The 15,000-nt window shown below is 32.7% G+C and overlaps 1 protein-coding gene across 1 annotated transcript in view; it reads right to left on the bottom strand.

Moving 5' to 3' along the window:
• LOC144971099 (pleckstrin homology domain-containing family M member 2-like) overlaps nucleotides 1-15,000 on the bottom strand; it is a 23,587-nt gene that overhangs the window by 8,261 nt on the left and 326 nt on the right. Inside the window, 15 exon segments of the mRNA XM_078911497.1 lie at nucleotides 229-314; nucleotides 317-459; nucleotides 1,284-1,447; nucleotides 2,064-2,208; nucleotides 4,682-4,779; nucleotides 5,135-5,290; nucleotides 5,568-5,637; nucleotides 6,645-6,745; nucleotides 8,092-9,351; nucleotides 10,200-10,277; nucleotides 10,530-10,592; nucleotides 11,004-11,128; nucleotides 12,305-12,414; nucleotides 13,323-13,459; nucleotides 14,872-15,000. The exon segment at nucleotides 14,872-15,000 is cut by the window's right edge and continues 326 nt beyond it. Coding sequence (XP_078767623.1) covers nucleotides 229-314; nucleotides 317-459; nucleotides 1,284-1,447; nucleotides 2,064-2,208; nucleotides 4,682-4,779; nucleotides 5,135-5,290; nucleotides 5,568-5,637; nucleotides 6,645-6,745; nucleotides 8,092-9,351; nucleotides 10,200-10,277; nucleotides 10,530-10,592; nucleotides 11,004-11,128; nucleotides 12,305-12,414; nucleotides 13,323-13,459; nucleotides 14,872-14,943 — 2,808 coding nt within the window. The 5' untranslated portion in view covers nucleotides 14,944-15,000.

The following is a 15,000-nucleotide window of genomic DNA, read 5'->3' as shown; positions in this document are numbered from 1 at the left end:
TTAGTAAAAAAAGTGATTTTATGATTTTTTGAGAGATACTGTCCTTTTGTTGGTTAGGGCAGTTGTCTGGTCAACAGTTGTTGATAATCTGAACACAAAAAAAAAAAAAAAACATTTAAACTTGCCCTCACTAATTATTCAAAATGTGGAATTGCTAATTTAATCTCAGCTACACTGAATTTCCCAACAGATATGTCTTCAGATATCAAAAATTCATTCATGACTCACCTCAACCCCTTGTGAGACAGCCAAACAGAGTGACCTTCTCCAATCCAAAATTTCATTCTCTGAAGCCGCTGACAGGAACCAACTAACCCCTGAGCCAACACCAACTCCACACAGTGAAGTCTCTCACCAACCTCTGTCAAGCGGCAACCTATACACTGATCACCCCCTAAACCAAGGTGAGAATGTGGTCGAGTGTCTGACTTGCTGTTGGAAACAGATAGCATAGAGCCCCTGGTAACAAACAAAAATTTTTTTTTTAAAAAGGGGGTGGGGATTTTTACTCAAGTAATAATGCAAATAATAATGGCGTTGTTAGCAAAAATTCAATTTCATATGCTTTATTGAGAAGTCTACTGCCACTTTGCTGTTCACTTTAATATTTAAAAGACCCTTTTGACACTTTTTGGTCTTATAATATGCCTTTTACTCTCTATGGTTTCTGAGTGACTCTACTTTGTAATTTATATGTATATTCATTGTACAAATGTCCATTTGTTGCCAATCTAGAAGAGATTTGATTTTAAGATAATATACATAGGAAAGATAATCACTTGATTGACATAACATCCCTCGTCTAAATACTTTTTAACCCTATGACTTTCATGTAACATAACTCTTACATCAATGGCATTAGTGATAAAGCTTTTACACTATGTACAAGTCAGCAGTAGAATAATGGGCTGGCTGAAAGCTGAACAATTTTTAGTCTCCTTAAATCTCCTTAAAAATCCTGATCATTTACTAAATTCGCTTAATCTGCTTATCTGTTTCTATTGATAACCAACATCAACAATTTAAAGTGGAATCCGCATAAAGGCAACTTCTGCTTAAAGTCAACACGTCTTGTTGGGTCACAAATTTTCTGTTCTTTATCCTAATGTGTTCAATTGATAATAGATAAATCCAACCTTGCTTAAAGTCCATCAATCTCTCTGGTCCAGCAGTGTTGGTTTTATCAGGATTCACTATAACTTTGTCTCTGGATCTGTCACAGCCAAAACTATTAGTTGTATTTTCATAATGTCTAATGAACAATGGATAAAATCTTTACTTACTGCAGTACAACGTGAAATGGTTTCCATATGAAGCCTCTGATAGGGTCTTGTACTCGAAGCAAAAGAGTTCCTTCTTTTGTAACGGAATCAGAGTAACTGGACTTGCTTGAAGAAGGATCCTCCCAAAAGACCAGAGAGTAATCGTTAATCAGCACATCCTGAGCCTTTAAATGAAAAAATCAAATGAATCAAGATAGGCCTTCTCCTCCTTCAAACCGGTTCACTTAGCTTGAGAATGAATGCATATGCTCATTACAGTGATAAAAATAACCCCAAAGAAATCATGAAACAGCTTTCCTAATGGCCCGTGGAGCCGGAGTTTATCCGTATTTATATAGCATGAATAGACCCAGCTAACCCAATCGAGACCTGGCTAACCCAACCGACATCAATCCCGGCTGCAATTGAGATATTTTTCCGATTCCCCCTGCCCATCAAGCAGTGATTGGGTAGCTGGGTCTTAATGACAGTCGTTTGAAGTAAATGGCTAAACTTCGTGTGGTGGAAAATTAGCAAAGTGTGATTCATACGTAATCAAGAGTCAGATTGCGTACAGTACTCTTGCTAATGTATAGCAAAAAAAAGAAAGAAAAAAAAAAAGCAATATTACAGTTCTTCACAGCAATGTGTAACTCTAGCAAAAATTTCTTCACCTAAACATTTCTTGAAGTATACATGACTTTACCTTTCACAATTTTTGTACTTGTGCAATATTCAATACTGGATGAGAAAGATGTTCTTTAAGGATAGAAATTCTCTTTTTATATTTGGTACTCTTACCTCACAATGCATTTCTTTACTGATGTATTTCCTGAGGCCAATTTTTTGTAAAGGTACATCACTTCCAACACTAAATCGTGAACGCACAGATACAATCCCTGCATTGGCTTCCTTTACGACATCGGACAGACACTGTACAATAGCTCTGAGAGTGAGAAAAAATAAATGACCAAAATAAAAATCTTTTGTTAAAGAGAAATAAAAAACCAAACAAAAAAAAAACCCTTGCCATTTCACCCATCTTCTATCCCAATTGGAAGAAAGTTGGTTTTTAAAAAATCCAAAAAGTTTTGAGACTACGTATTCAAGAGGTAACATTAAATAGAATATGCGTCCAGCTGCCTCGAAAAGGTATTATGAAAAGGTGGTTTTAAGTTAAAATATGACCAGAAGTGAGAAATTGTACTTGTTTTTCAGTCTCAAACTGTATCAATTCTTTTGCTTTAAGCATATAAATGTGATCTAAGTTTAGTATTTTTCACCAGAGACCCAATTACCAGTATTCAGTTCACCTGGACATAATATCAGTTTGAAGCTTCTTCACAAAGTTTTTGACAAATAGACCACAGAGAACTTTTAATAAAATTTAGTACGCATGAAATTTCAGGACAAGCATTAAATTGGACTACCTAGTTCATTTATTTCAAATAGGACCCTATCAACAGTTGTAAATAGAATAGAGTCAAATGAAATACTAATCAGAACAAATTTATCCCAGGTCATGGTTTTCGGATCATTACTTTTTCGGAATTAATCATATTCATGAACATCTGACTCCAGGATAAAGGCTCAGATTATTTGCAGATGATAGCTTCTTAAATAGATAAATACTAACGAAAAAAAAAATTGCAAAAAATACCTTGATGTTTTGCAAAAGATGAATGGAAAAACTAATTTCAGTAACAATAAGGCCACATTTTGTGAATCACCTAAAAAACTAAGCGGCCCTATGTTCCACAAGGAATCAAGAGGCTTAAATACAAAAAAAACTAAACTAATAGAATCTAATTACAAACATCATACATTTACATATTCTAAAACAAAAAAAAACTAAATAAGTAAAATACTCAAACAAGTAAAATAATAAAAACTTATTATTGATAACAATCTTCCGTGGACAAAACAAAAAGAATATGCCTGTACGAAGGTAAATTCCATTCTTGGATTTCTCAACTGTAACATATCAAGCTGCCAAAATTCAATAAAAGAAGAATGATCTAAAACTTTTGTTAAACCAATAGCTGCCAAAATTCAATAAAAGAAGAATGATCTAAAACTTTTGTTAAACCAATAGATGCCAAAATTCAATAAAAGAAGAATGATCTAAAACTTCTGTTAAACCAATAGCTGCCAAAATTCAATAAAAGAAGAATGATCTAAAACTTTTGTTAAACCAATACTAAGGTTGAATTTGGGATCCAAACCTTTAAAAAAAACAAATTTCAAAAACTGAAAAAGTACAAAAGAAAGCAACTAGATACGTTACAATTAACTATTCATATATTTGTAGTGATTTAGATGCACATATAAAAGAATTAGAATTTTTACCTCAAAGAAAAAAAAGTGAAAAACAAGCAGTATTACAGCTCATAACTGCAAAAAGTAACACTTGCATAAATTTCTTCACCTAAAAACTTCTCAAAGTAAAACTGCAATAAGTAACACTTGCATAAATTTCTTCACCTAAAAACTTCTCAAAGTAAATACAGCTTTACTTTCACAAGGTTCGTTCTTGTGCTACATTCAACAAATTCAACACTGAGTGGGAAAGAAGTTCAATAGATTGGTGACAGTGAATGAAATTTGCCTCTATCAAAATGATCCAGAGATGATGTAAAATCTAGGTTAAAAACAACAATTAACAATTGCACATAGGATCAAATGATCATTATAGAGATACTGGTGGATTGATACCAAACAAAATCAAGTTAAATACAAACTAGCAGTCGGGGTATCACACCTTTAAATATTTATTTTGATAGTCGTCTTTAGTCATACATTTCATTCATGAAACAAATTAAATATTTACTTTGAGAAGTTATTACAGTTGATGTGCATATCCAACAGAAAAAGAAAAATAATTATGGTATACTCAAGTCTCGATGAATTCAGCAGCTCACGTGAAGTAGAGTAAGAAGACATATACAGACAGACCTAGTCACACTAAGTAAAACTGTCACTGTTACATATCCAACAGAGAGAAAATTATGATATATTTTTGATAGTTCTATATTGCTCAAAAGCTTGATAGCAACAAGTAAGTTATTCCTTAACTGGAATGTATTTAGAAAAAAGAGTGGAGAAGACTTTTAACATTGGATAGAGGAGTAGGTATTTGAAGTTTGAAATTCAAATTGCCTTGTTTGTATTTTGTATTCTTGATAGCATACAGTCAAACTGTCATTATGAAAGAGCTTTGGTAGGGTACACTGCTGAGGCTCAAAAGGGCACAAAGCAAAATGTAATGTGTTATGAGGATTTGGCAACTCCTCCCTAGCCGGTAATTAAGGTAAACTTGTGAGGGTTTAGGAGCTAAAAATGCCCAGATAACACCCTCAATTTTCTATTTTCAATCATCAAGCTCACAAATAATTTCATTATAATACAAACTGATATACTTCGTGAGATCTTGATATCCAGGTGTTAACCACAGTCGTTGCTTCAGACGACTCTTGTCTCGGCTTTCAATATTAAGAGTTTGTTCGTATAATCCTGTCTGAAATAGCAAAGTATAAGTAATAAAATGTCATTGGCAGACATTATACTTGATAAAACTTTCTAATCATAATAATAATAAGAAGAAGAAGAAGAAGAAGAAGAAGAAGAAGAAGAAGAAGAAGAAGAAGAAGAAGAAGAAGAAGAAGAAGAAGAAGAAGAAGAAGAAGAAGAAGAAGAAGAAAAAGAAGAAGAAGAAGAAGAAGAAGAAGAATTTTAAAATAATAATAGCCAACTATATTTTAAGTGGAGATATTATACTCTCTTCGGACAAGTTTTGGTTTCACATTTTTAGGTTTAACTTGATTTTAAAACATGATTTTTGGAATGATTCATTTAATTCAATATTCACTTACACTGATAAAAATAATATCAGTCAGCTTAGTTACTGATTCAACTGTAAACTTCCTGATTTGTTGCTGGTAGTGGAGAAGGTATAAATACTGGTCAGATATTAAAACAAAAGCTACTGTGAAATTTCCCTCTGTATGATTCTCTCTGCATGCAAACATCTGAGGAGGAAAAGAAACAATAAATTAGCAACGTTCAAAATGCCTGCATTAATAATTTTACTATAATGGATCAATTTATAATTTCTACTTAATACATATATGGAAAACTGGTTCATTCTGTTTTCATTGAGTACAAATAATATTTTTTTAAATTCACCATAAAGTTTCATTTTTCTTATGTACTTATCAATTAGCAACCTACGCCTAATAATGCATGTAAAATGCTCTCTAAAAAAGAAAAAATATATATATCATACAAGAATATTACTCAAAATACCTTGACAAAAGTTTCATCTTCTTGCTTGAATATTTCCAACATTACTTTAAGTTTGGCATTGTTGTCAAGGCTGTTGAGTAATAAAATCGCTAAAATAAAAATCATTAAAAACCAAAATGGAAAAATAAATAAGGATACAAATGCAATACCATTTATTGTTTGTTTGTTTGTTTTTTGTGTGGGTTTTAATTTTCTTTTTTTAAAAAAAAAAGGGGGGGGGGGTGCGTTTTTTTTTTTGTTTTGGGGGGAGGGGGGGGGGGGGTTGGTGTGGTTTACAACACTTGTGACACTATTAAGTCACTTCAGTACTAGTTAAAAGGAAGATGACAGGTTAAACCTAGATTATGGATAAATAGAATTGGCTCTTTAAAACATTATAGTAAAGTTAAAGGGATGAGAATGGTTCACAAGGAGAGTAAAATATCTCCAGAGAATGTGTCTAGCCTGAAACTATCTCGGAGTCCCAAACAGCCACAGGCACGGGATTCTTCACCAAAAATTTATTTTTGAAATAAGAACCATATATTAAAATTAAACTGTTTCCCTCTAAATGAAAGATTGCGGTCACGACAAGGCCAAACCAAGTAATCTTATTACAAATTAAGTACAAAAAGTCGCATGGAATAAGAAATAAATAATGGAAGATAGCCTTGTCAGTAGGGTTAACCTCCATAGCCCAACTGCAGCAAACCTGACCCTTTTGGAATCAGGGACATGTCATAAATCAAATATTTTACATATCAGAAGAGCAAAAATAATTACTTATAATCAACAACTGATAACTTATGAAATTATCTATTAACCGTTTTAAAATCAAAATCAATACCTAAGCAATTTTGATTGATATAATCTTAACAATATCCAAAAGTACATAGACCTCACCTCTGATAGTTAATTTTCCTCAAATTGACTCACACACCTCAAATTTATTTTCAATGACAGAACTGTTTTTCGAATTTCATTTAATTAGATGGATATTTTTAAAATAACTATCATGTGTGTATGGTGCTTTCTTAATTATGATAGTCTATAGTAAATTTCAAAGGGTCTCAAGTTAATCTTGTATCTCCCTCTTACCTCAAAGAAAAATCTTCAGCTGCAGGTTTTTCCTCTTCAACTGTCTCGCAGTCCTGCATTGCAGATGACTCGTCAACTTTCAAGACGCAATCCACATAATCCTAGTAAAGGTATTTCAGACAAATTGAATATAAGAAAGATATCTATTACTATCATTGGTGTCTTCCAAATCCTCAGAATTATATATCACAATGAACTTTGTGATCAAAACACACTTTAGGTAACACGATTGTATAAATATGCTATTTATTTAATAGTACAATGGCAGGCCATGATACAATATGATATGATATGGCATGTCATTTGAAAGCACACAAATTCATGTTGTAACATCAGCAATTCAGTCAATAAATAATCCCATAAGTCAATTACATAAGCTAAAAAATGAATTTTAAAAGGAAGCAATACTAAAAAAGTCATTAACTCATTTAGCCATCTCTAACAAATATGTGCAACAGACAAGAAACTACATAATATCTACAAAACAATTCTTCTAGACATGGGATTAAAGCACGTTTATAGGGTTATAAACACAAGTATTATTTTAAGATTTTACAAGCTTGACAAACCGCATAAAATAAACTTTGAATCATTATTCAAAACTGGTTGTATGGTACATATAAAATTAAGAAAATTTGTCAGCCAACCTGAATATGTTAGTTCGACATAACTTAACAACTTAAACTGAAGTTGCTCACTTATGGGCAAAAAAAAATAGATACCATCATGTTAAGAGAGATCTTGGAGAAAACATAAGAATTGAGGGGGGGAAATATGTACAGAGAGCAATTCTCATGAATACCCACAATTTGCATTTGTATTTTGTTTTTTTAAAATTCTCATTTGGATACCAAATTCAATCCCTTGTGAGTGAAAAGAGGGAGTTAGACACCGTTAGGAGATTTGAATCAATATTGAATCCCTTGAAATAAAGAGCAAAACCAGTCATATCAACACAATGTTGAATTCATCTTCAGTCCTGAAACTATGACAATCAGGAATTTGATTGGATATATCCCCGTGTAAACAATAATCATCTGTTGTTTATTCATGAGAGCATCTTGCTTATGTTAAGCTAATATCATGTGCTGCAAACAACTTTTTTAAAAAAAACAAAACAAAAGCCTACAAGGACACAGTGCAGAAAAGTGACCGGTATGAAGGTTTAATATTAAACAAATATAAACATTTCTATTGCGCATTTCCACAGATTTACCATGCTACATGCATTTCACAACGATTCATTTATTCCCTCAGCAAGCCATATAGAACCATATTTCCATTTTATACAGTACCAGTCCCCTGTTAGGCATTCTTATTAAACTATTATTCTTGCAATATCCGTCAATGTCTATTACCAAAGTCATTCACACCAGAGTCCATACTAACCTCTATCCATATCAATATCTGACTCAAAAGATAATTAAAGAAAAAAAACAACTCTCACCTGTAAATGGGATGCTTCTTGAAGTTTTGTTAAAAATGGCCTATTTTCATCCTTTATTTTAATGTTTTGACTTTTCCCTGGGGAAGGAGACTTTGCTGAGTAAAAGTCATAAAAATCCCCTTGCTCATCTCTTTCTGGTGACAATGGACTGGAAGACCTGATGCGTTTCTCTGTAGAATAAACATGTTCCTGCTCAAAATTCCATGTAAGAGAGCTGTTTTTGTCTTGTTCTTGGATATATGCTTTCACAGAACTGTCTTTTGTTTCCTTTTCAGTTTTACATCCCAAGGAGTCCATTTGATCATTAAGGGAGAAATCTTTTTCAGTCTCTGCAACATGCTTAGGTTTTTCATGATCTGACAAAGGAGATGGTGAAACTCTTTTCACCTCCTTTGTATCTCTACACATTTCAGCAATCTTACTTTCTATAACAGACAGAGCAGATGTTTCTACAACGGTGACATTTTTGTCAATACCATACATTACATCCTCACTTTTGTTCTCGATGTGAAATTCACCACTGCTTTCCTTCTTATCATTAGACACATAATTACTATCAAATTCAATATTGTCAATGCCAGCATAGGTTTTGTCTGATGTAATATCACATATATCAATACCAGAATCAAGCTGGGGAATCACAACATGCTTATCAGAAAAGTCATAACTGTTACTAGTTGGAAATGGGTCACAACTCTTTTTACTAAAGACTTCATTCTCCTCATTGAAACAAGGAGGCATGGAGGCAGCATTATGTATTGAATGATCAGTTTCATTAATTGTTCTATCAGGAGTTGATTCTGAAGCAGCTGACAAGCTTCTCAAGGGCTTTGAATGGACTTTGCTCCCACTAGCTGAAGAACTTACTTTTGACTTTTTCTTTTTCTTTTTGCTTACAACCCGGATTACCTCAAGAGAATCATCCATTTCATCCGCATAATCTTTGTTCACTGTAATAATATTTTCAAATCTCTGATGCCGGTTTAAATCAGAACCAATGGAAGTTATTGACTGGGCATCAGAAGGAACTGTTTTTTTAGTATTATTGCTTAACAATAATACTTCAGTTGGTGTCATGGCTCGATTTAAGTTAAATCCAGTGCTTGAATTCAATGTCACGGTTTGATCCTTTAAATCTTCTGCCAACCCAGATGAAACACTAACACTTCTATCCAAGTTAGAAGATTGAAAACTTGATGTGCTGGCTGTGTCAGAGTCACTTTGAAGATTTGTTACAGATACCGGGGAAATCCGCTTTTTCTGAAAATGAAAACAAATTCTTTTTTTTTTTTGTCCACAAATGACAGCCTATCAAATAAGGTGTGGATTAAATTTTAAATATATAGAACAAAATTTTATTAAAATATTTTTCTTTAAAAAATGTGACTGTGATATAAATAGAGATGCAGAGACAAAATATTTAAAAGGTTATAATTTAAAAAGATGAAAAAAACTAAAGAACATTAATGTTCAATATATATAAATCTAACTTTAAAAATAAACTTTTCCGATGCTACCTGGTCGATTGTTCTTGAACTTTGAATGGCTCTAATTGTCCCATTTTGTCATTTTTCAGACGTTAGGAAACTGTTATTTTTTTTATCAAATCTTAAACATTGAACACAGATGAAGTGGTAATTTTTTTTTGGTCCAAAAAGATGCCCAAATCATTAAAAAGGTTACTATTTGAAAATTGATGCTGAACTTTATATGAAAGCTGTTAATGAAACTCTGACAAAGTATGGAACTCAGGGAGTACTCTTAATGAAAATTTAAAATCACAGCATTGTTTTTTTAAGTTTACACTCACCTTTGAGCATACTTGACATTTGTCTCTAACATACTATCGTAAGATTTCTCTATTTTGTGCTTTGTTCTTAATTCATAAAACATTTAAAATGTAAAAAAAAAAGGCTAGGCGTAAAGTTATGTCATTCTTGTTATTTCATTTTATCAAATCAATAACTACCCACGAACTTTGTGACATCTTACTTCTAGATCATAGGCTAAATATAAAAAATTATCCTGGAAATTTAAAAAAATCATGCACTCGTTACATTCCCATCATCAAATAAATAATACAAATAAGAGAAACAATTCCAATATACCATATCTTTGACATAATCTTCAGCACATCCAGACTGAGTTCGAGGTGGAGATGGACTGAGATCTAAATATGGCAGATCCTGTGGAGAAAATAAAGTATACAAATTCATTTTTTTTTATTATGAAGGAGAAAATGTTATTTTTAGACATATTCAATTTTTCATAAATCAAATAGGTGATAAATTACTTTTTATTTTTAAAAAGACATGATTGGGTTGGCTATTGGTTTTAAACAGAATCAGAAATAGAAACTATAAAATTTAAAGCTTAAGAATAAAGAAGATTCAGTTTCACTTTTTCCAAAGTTTTTAATAGGCTAGTATTTAACTTACATATTCCAGTTGAAATGTCACAAAGTCTAATCCTGAGGTTAAGGTGAGGAGCACATTCATTCTCTGTGTTTAAAAAAAGATAGATTTATATTCATATTTTCATATAATTTTTTTTTAAAAGGAAAATGAATTTTAAAAGAATATATAGTTTAAAATTATTTAAAGATCAACTTAAAACATTACTTAAGATCAATAATGGTATGAAATTGACTTAGTTAATTAAAATATATCACCAATCTTCTGCCTGCCCTCACACTCAAAGGAAGAAGTTATTTTCTGAATGGACTAGTTTATTGGCATCTTTTTCAGGCATTTATATTAATCAAGAAGCATGCTGAAAAGTGTACTTATAACTCATTCTGAGTTTGGATTTTATTACAGACAACTAGTTTAATCACAGAAAGGTTGAATGCTGTTACTTTTAATCTAAGAAAACAAGACTAAGGAACTATATAGTGAAAATATATTACTCACATCACCATCAAGTACGAGGGCTTCTGTATTGTAATGTTTCTTCACTAATTTTTCATTTTCTCCTAGCAATCTGATGTAGCTTTCAAGAAGTCCTTCATTGAGAGAAACGTAGAGCCAGGCTCGACCTATATCGACAGATTGTATTAAAATGCATAAAGATGATGAAATGCAAGGTATTTCAAAAGAAATTGAGCTACAGTCAAAACCAAAGCAGCTTTCACTTTAAACAATGCTCATTATAAGATAATATAAGGTTAAGTTATCTTCAGCCAAAAATAAATAATATAATATAAATTGAAATCTAAAAACAGGGTAATAAAAGACAGTTTCTTTTATCTTAAAAGTAGAAATCTTATCTGAAATGAATATTAAATAACATTTTTTCTGGATTTTCTGGATATATATATATATATATATATATATATATAACTTGAAATCAGGTCAAACTAAGATATGTATATCTTGGACATTAGAACTATTGCCTGCATCTAAAAACAGGGTAATACAAGACAGTTAGAAATATAATATGGTCTTGTCATTGATTGAGAGACATTAATAAAATACAGAAATATCCGAGTTCAACTCAACAGTTAAATTGAGTGATAATAACCTCAACAGCGTTTAGGTGTGTCAAATATTTACAACTGTTCAGAAAATAACTGTGTCTTCAAATCTATTTTTTTCTTTGGAAAATTGCAATAGATGGGCAATATGATAACTGTAAAGAATATTTCTTGGGCATCCGCCTCACAAGTTGGGGCTATTGAAAGTCATATTTAATTGTTATTACATTGGAGATGTGTAAAATAAGCAGTTCGAAAATCATAATTGATATATCACTTAGGCAATTCTGTTATTATAGATAAAAATCATTTTAACAATGGCATGACATACTTTTATTGAGCTTTTATACAGCGCAATATCCACTTATTGTGCTCAAAGCACTTTACAAGATGTCCCTGACCAACAGCAACACGTAACATGTAGAACGAGACATGATGCCTGTCAGGCGATATTACATTTTTTTCGGACAGAAACAACGCTGTTCATGGCCAGGTACTCCTTTTACACTGAGTACGGCAAGAGAATGTGATTAAAGAGCCTTTTCCAAGGACTCAACTATGCGCTGAGCAAGACTCGAACTCAGGACCTTCCGATCTGAAAGCGAGTGTCATACCACTTGATCACATAGCCGCACGATACTTTATCATTAGATCCTTCTTAAAATTGTTTTCAACATTGAGCATAAGTAAACCAATTTAAAATCAATTATCTAATTAAATGTGTCAAAGATGACATACCTCTTCCAAGATCTGTTGTGACGTTTGTGAGTAAATCTATCTCTCTTATCATTCCTCTGTGGGACAATTTTTTAAATAACTTCCAGTATCCATGTGTGACATTTTTAAGCCTTAAAAACAAGTAGAAATTGGAGGAAAAAAAAGAGAATTAAAGGTCATATGGAAAATAAAAAGTGACCTGCTTGTAATGAGCGAAAATGTCGAACTTAAACTTTTTCTCAGATGGAGACTGTGAGATGCTTGAATTTGCATTTCCCAGCCCTATAGTCAAAACAAAAATCCACTCTAATTGTGAATAAACCCATGTCACTCTGTTTGCACCTTTGTGCAAATCAATAAACGATTGCGTCCAAGTCGGACAGAGATTGCTCTCCCAAAATTCTAGATGCCATTACCTGGTTCCCACGCACAGATGCAAAATAATGATGTCTGAAGGCACAAATTCCTCTTGGTGTAATCAGACATTTTAGGTATGTTCCTCTCTGAATCTTTGTGTGTGTGTGTGTGTGTGTGTGTGTGTGTGTGTGTGTGTGTGTGTATTAAAATCTTATCTGGTTCAGTCTCATCCTAGGCAGTATGTGCCAGTACTAAGCAAGACAAGTTCCAGTCCTACCCTACCTATCAATGTTGAGCACAATCAGCCTTGCTCCCTCAACCTAGCTAGAAATCTCACAACGTAAAGATGTCTCAGATACTCAACGCCTCAATGAAAGCAGATAAGCTCACAACAAGTACAGGACAAATATAATACTACTGGCAGAAATGAATTGTGTTGGATCCTGAGGGGATTCATCGTCACATGAGATATTCAAAACAATTTTTCAAACAAAATAATAATGGGTACTTACAGACGTGTATTTTTTGCAGGTCAGATAACCCACATTTTTATGGGCTCAGTATTAATTGTTGTAATGGAAATATTCTCAAACCCACACAAAATATTGTCCAATGTGAAATGAAGCCCATGATTACGTACACTTATCAGACCTGCTAATAATATGTGCACCTAGGTACTCACCCATGAAGAAAAGCATGGTCAAGCTTGTCACATAATTTATGACTTTGTCTATCTCCATTGCTAAGAACCAGATTTCCATTTTCAAGATTGGTAGCAGAGGTTGGATCTTTAGATAAGTAATATACTTGTTCTTGAATCTGAAAAAGCAAAATAAAAATTATTTTCTAAAAAGCCGTGGGAGGAGAGGAAGACAAAAAAAAAACACTTTTAAAGCTAAGGAGTTGTTTGATGAAATATTAATATTGCGTCATTCTTTATAAAAACCTCTGTGAAGCATAAGCAACTTTAAGATGTGAACAAATAAAAAGATGAGATGACGATTTTTATAACGAATACTACAAAGTCACTTTTTCTCCGAACACTCGGGGAAATGAACTTGAACTCTATTTCTCCTAACAGTTTCCGGTTACCATTCTCAAGATTTTTTTGGTTACCTATTTGTTTGCGCCATCATTCATCATTCTGCAACTTCTACAAGGACCGGGGGAAGCACGTTCTAGAGCTAGATAATACCCCCCTCCCTCCCCCCCCCCCCCCCCCCCCCCCCCCCCCCACAAAAAAAAAGTTAACGAATTTTTGAAACAAAGAGAAAATTGAAGAACGGCAAAAGAAGTTAAAATAAAAACTGAAACAATATATAATATAAAAATAATTTTTGTGTTGGACCGCTGACAACTTGCAATCTCTCTGTCTTCTGTCTTTTCTTAACAAGAAAAATCAAACCAAAAAGCAATAAATAAAATAAACAAACAATAATAAAGATGAAGAAAAAAACTCGTCCCCTCAACATCTTCAGATAGGAGTCTATATAATCATAATCATAACCTTATTTTACCGAGTATTCAAGAAAAGAGAGTTCAGCATTAGGTTGGCCGAGCATTTGAGAATTAGAGATCAAGTTAATTTCCTTGACTGTTAAGAGAAATAGAGATTGTTTTTAGCCAGCCATTTTTATGAGTTCGGAGCACAGTGTATAGTAATAGAGGTCAAGTTTATTTCCCCGAGTGTCCGGAGAGATAGAGGTCAAGTTTATTTCCTTAGCATTCGGAGAAATTTTGTTCAAGTTTATTTTACAGACTTTTAGAGAAAGAGAGACGCCTTTTTATGATGACATTATTCATCAATTATATTAAGAAAGAGAGATATAGACCAATTCAGTCTCAATTTCAGCTTACAACATTTGGAAGTAAATGACACTTTTAATAAAAACTAAAATCAACAACATCAATTAATTTACATGGAAGAAAAGTTTTGATTGCCCCTTGTCCACCAGATGGAACTGTAAATTGACATCATATTCTCCATGGAGAGACAAATGTTTGTTCACTTCTTCAGCAGACCTTATCTAGAGGCTAGCTATAGTCTAGTAAACCCGATATCTTGCATGAGGGCACCAAATTATGTTACGCAAAATTTGGTTCTCTACATTATTTTTAAGAGATCCGATTTTTTTAGGCAGACAGATATATTATAAATCTATAACTGATAATACTCTATTCTATCTTGAAGCTATACTCTCTCCTCAGGCTGGAAATTCCTGGAAACTTACGCTTTTGATTGCCTTTGATATGTCATCTACAATCTTATCCTTGAGTCTCAGTCGTTCAGATGGTCTTGCCATATTTGACACATATTCTTGTAGTTGTTACGTTCCCGTTGGTTTTAGACAGTACCTATA

The sequence above is a fragment of the Berghia stephanieae genome, chromosome 4, assembly GCF_034508935.2.
Source record: "Berghia stephanieae isolate SIO BIC M18660-M18661 chromosome 4, UCSD_Bste_1.3, whole genome shotgun sequence".
Taxonomy (NCBI): domain Eukaryota; kingdom Metazoa; phylum Mollusca; class Gastropoda; order Nudibranchia; family Aeolidiidae; genus Berghia; species Berghia stephanieae.
Note: the sequence above shows the minus strand (reverse complement) of the source record. Positions and strands in the feature narration are given on the sequence as shown.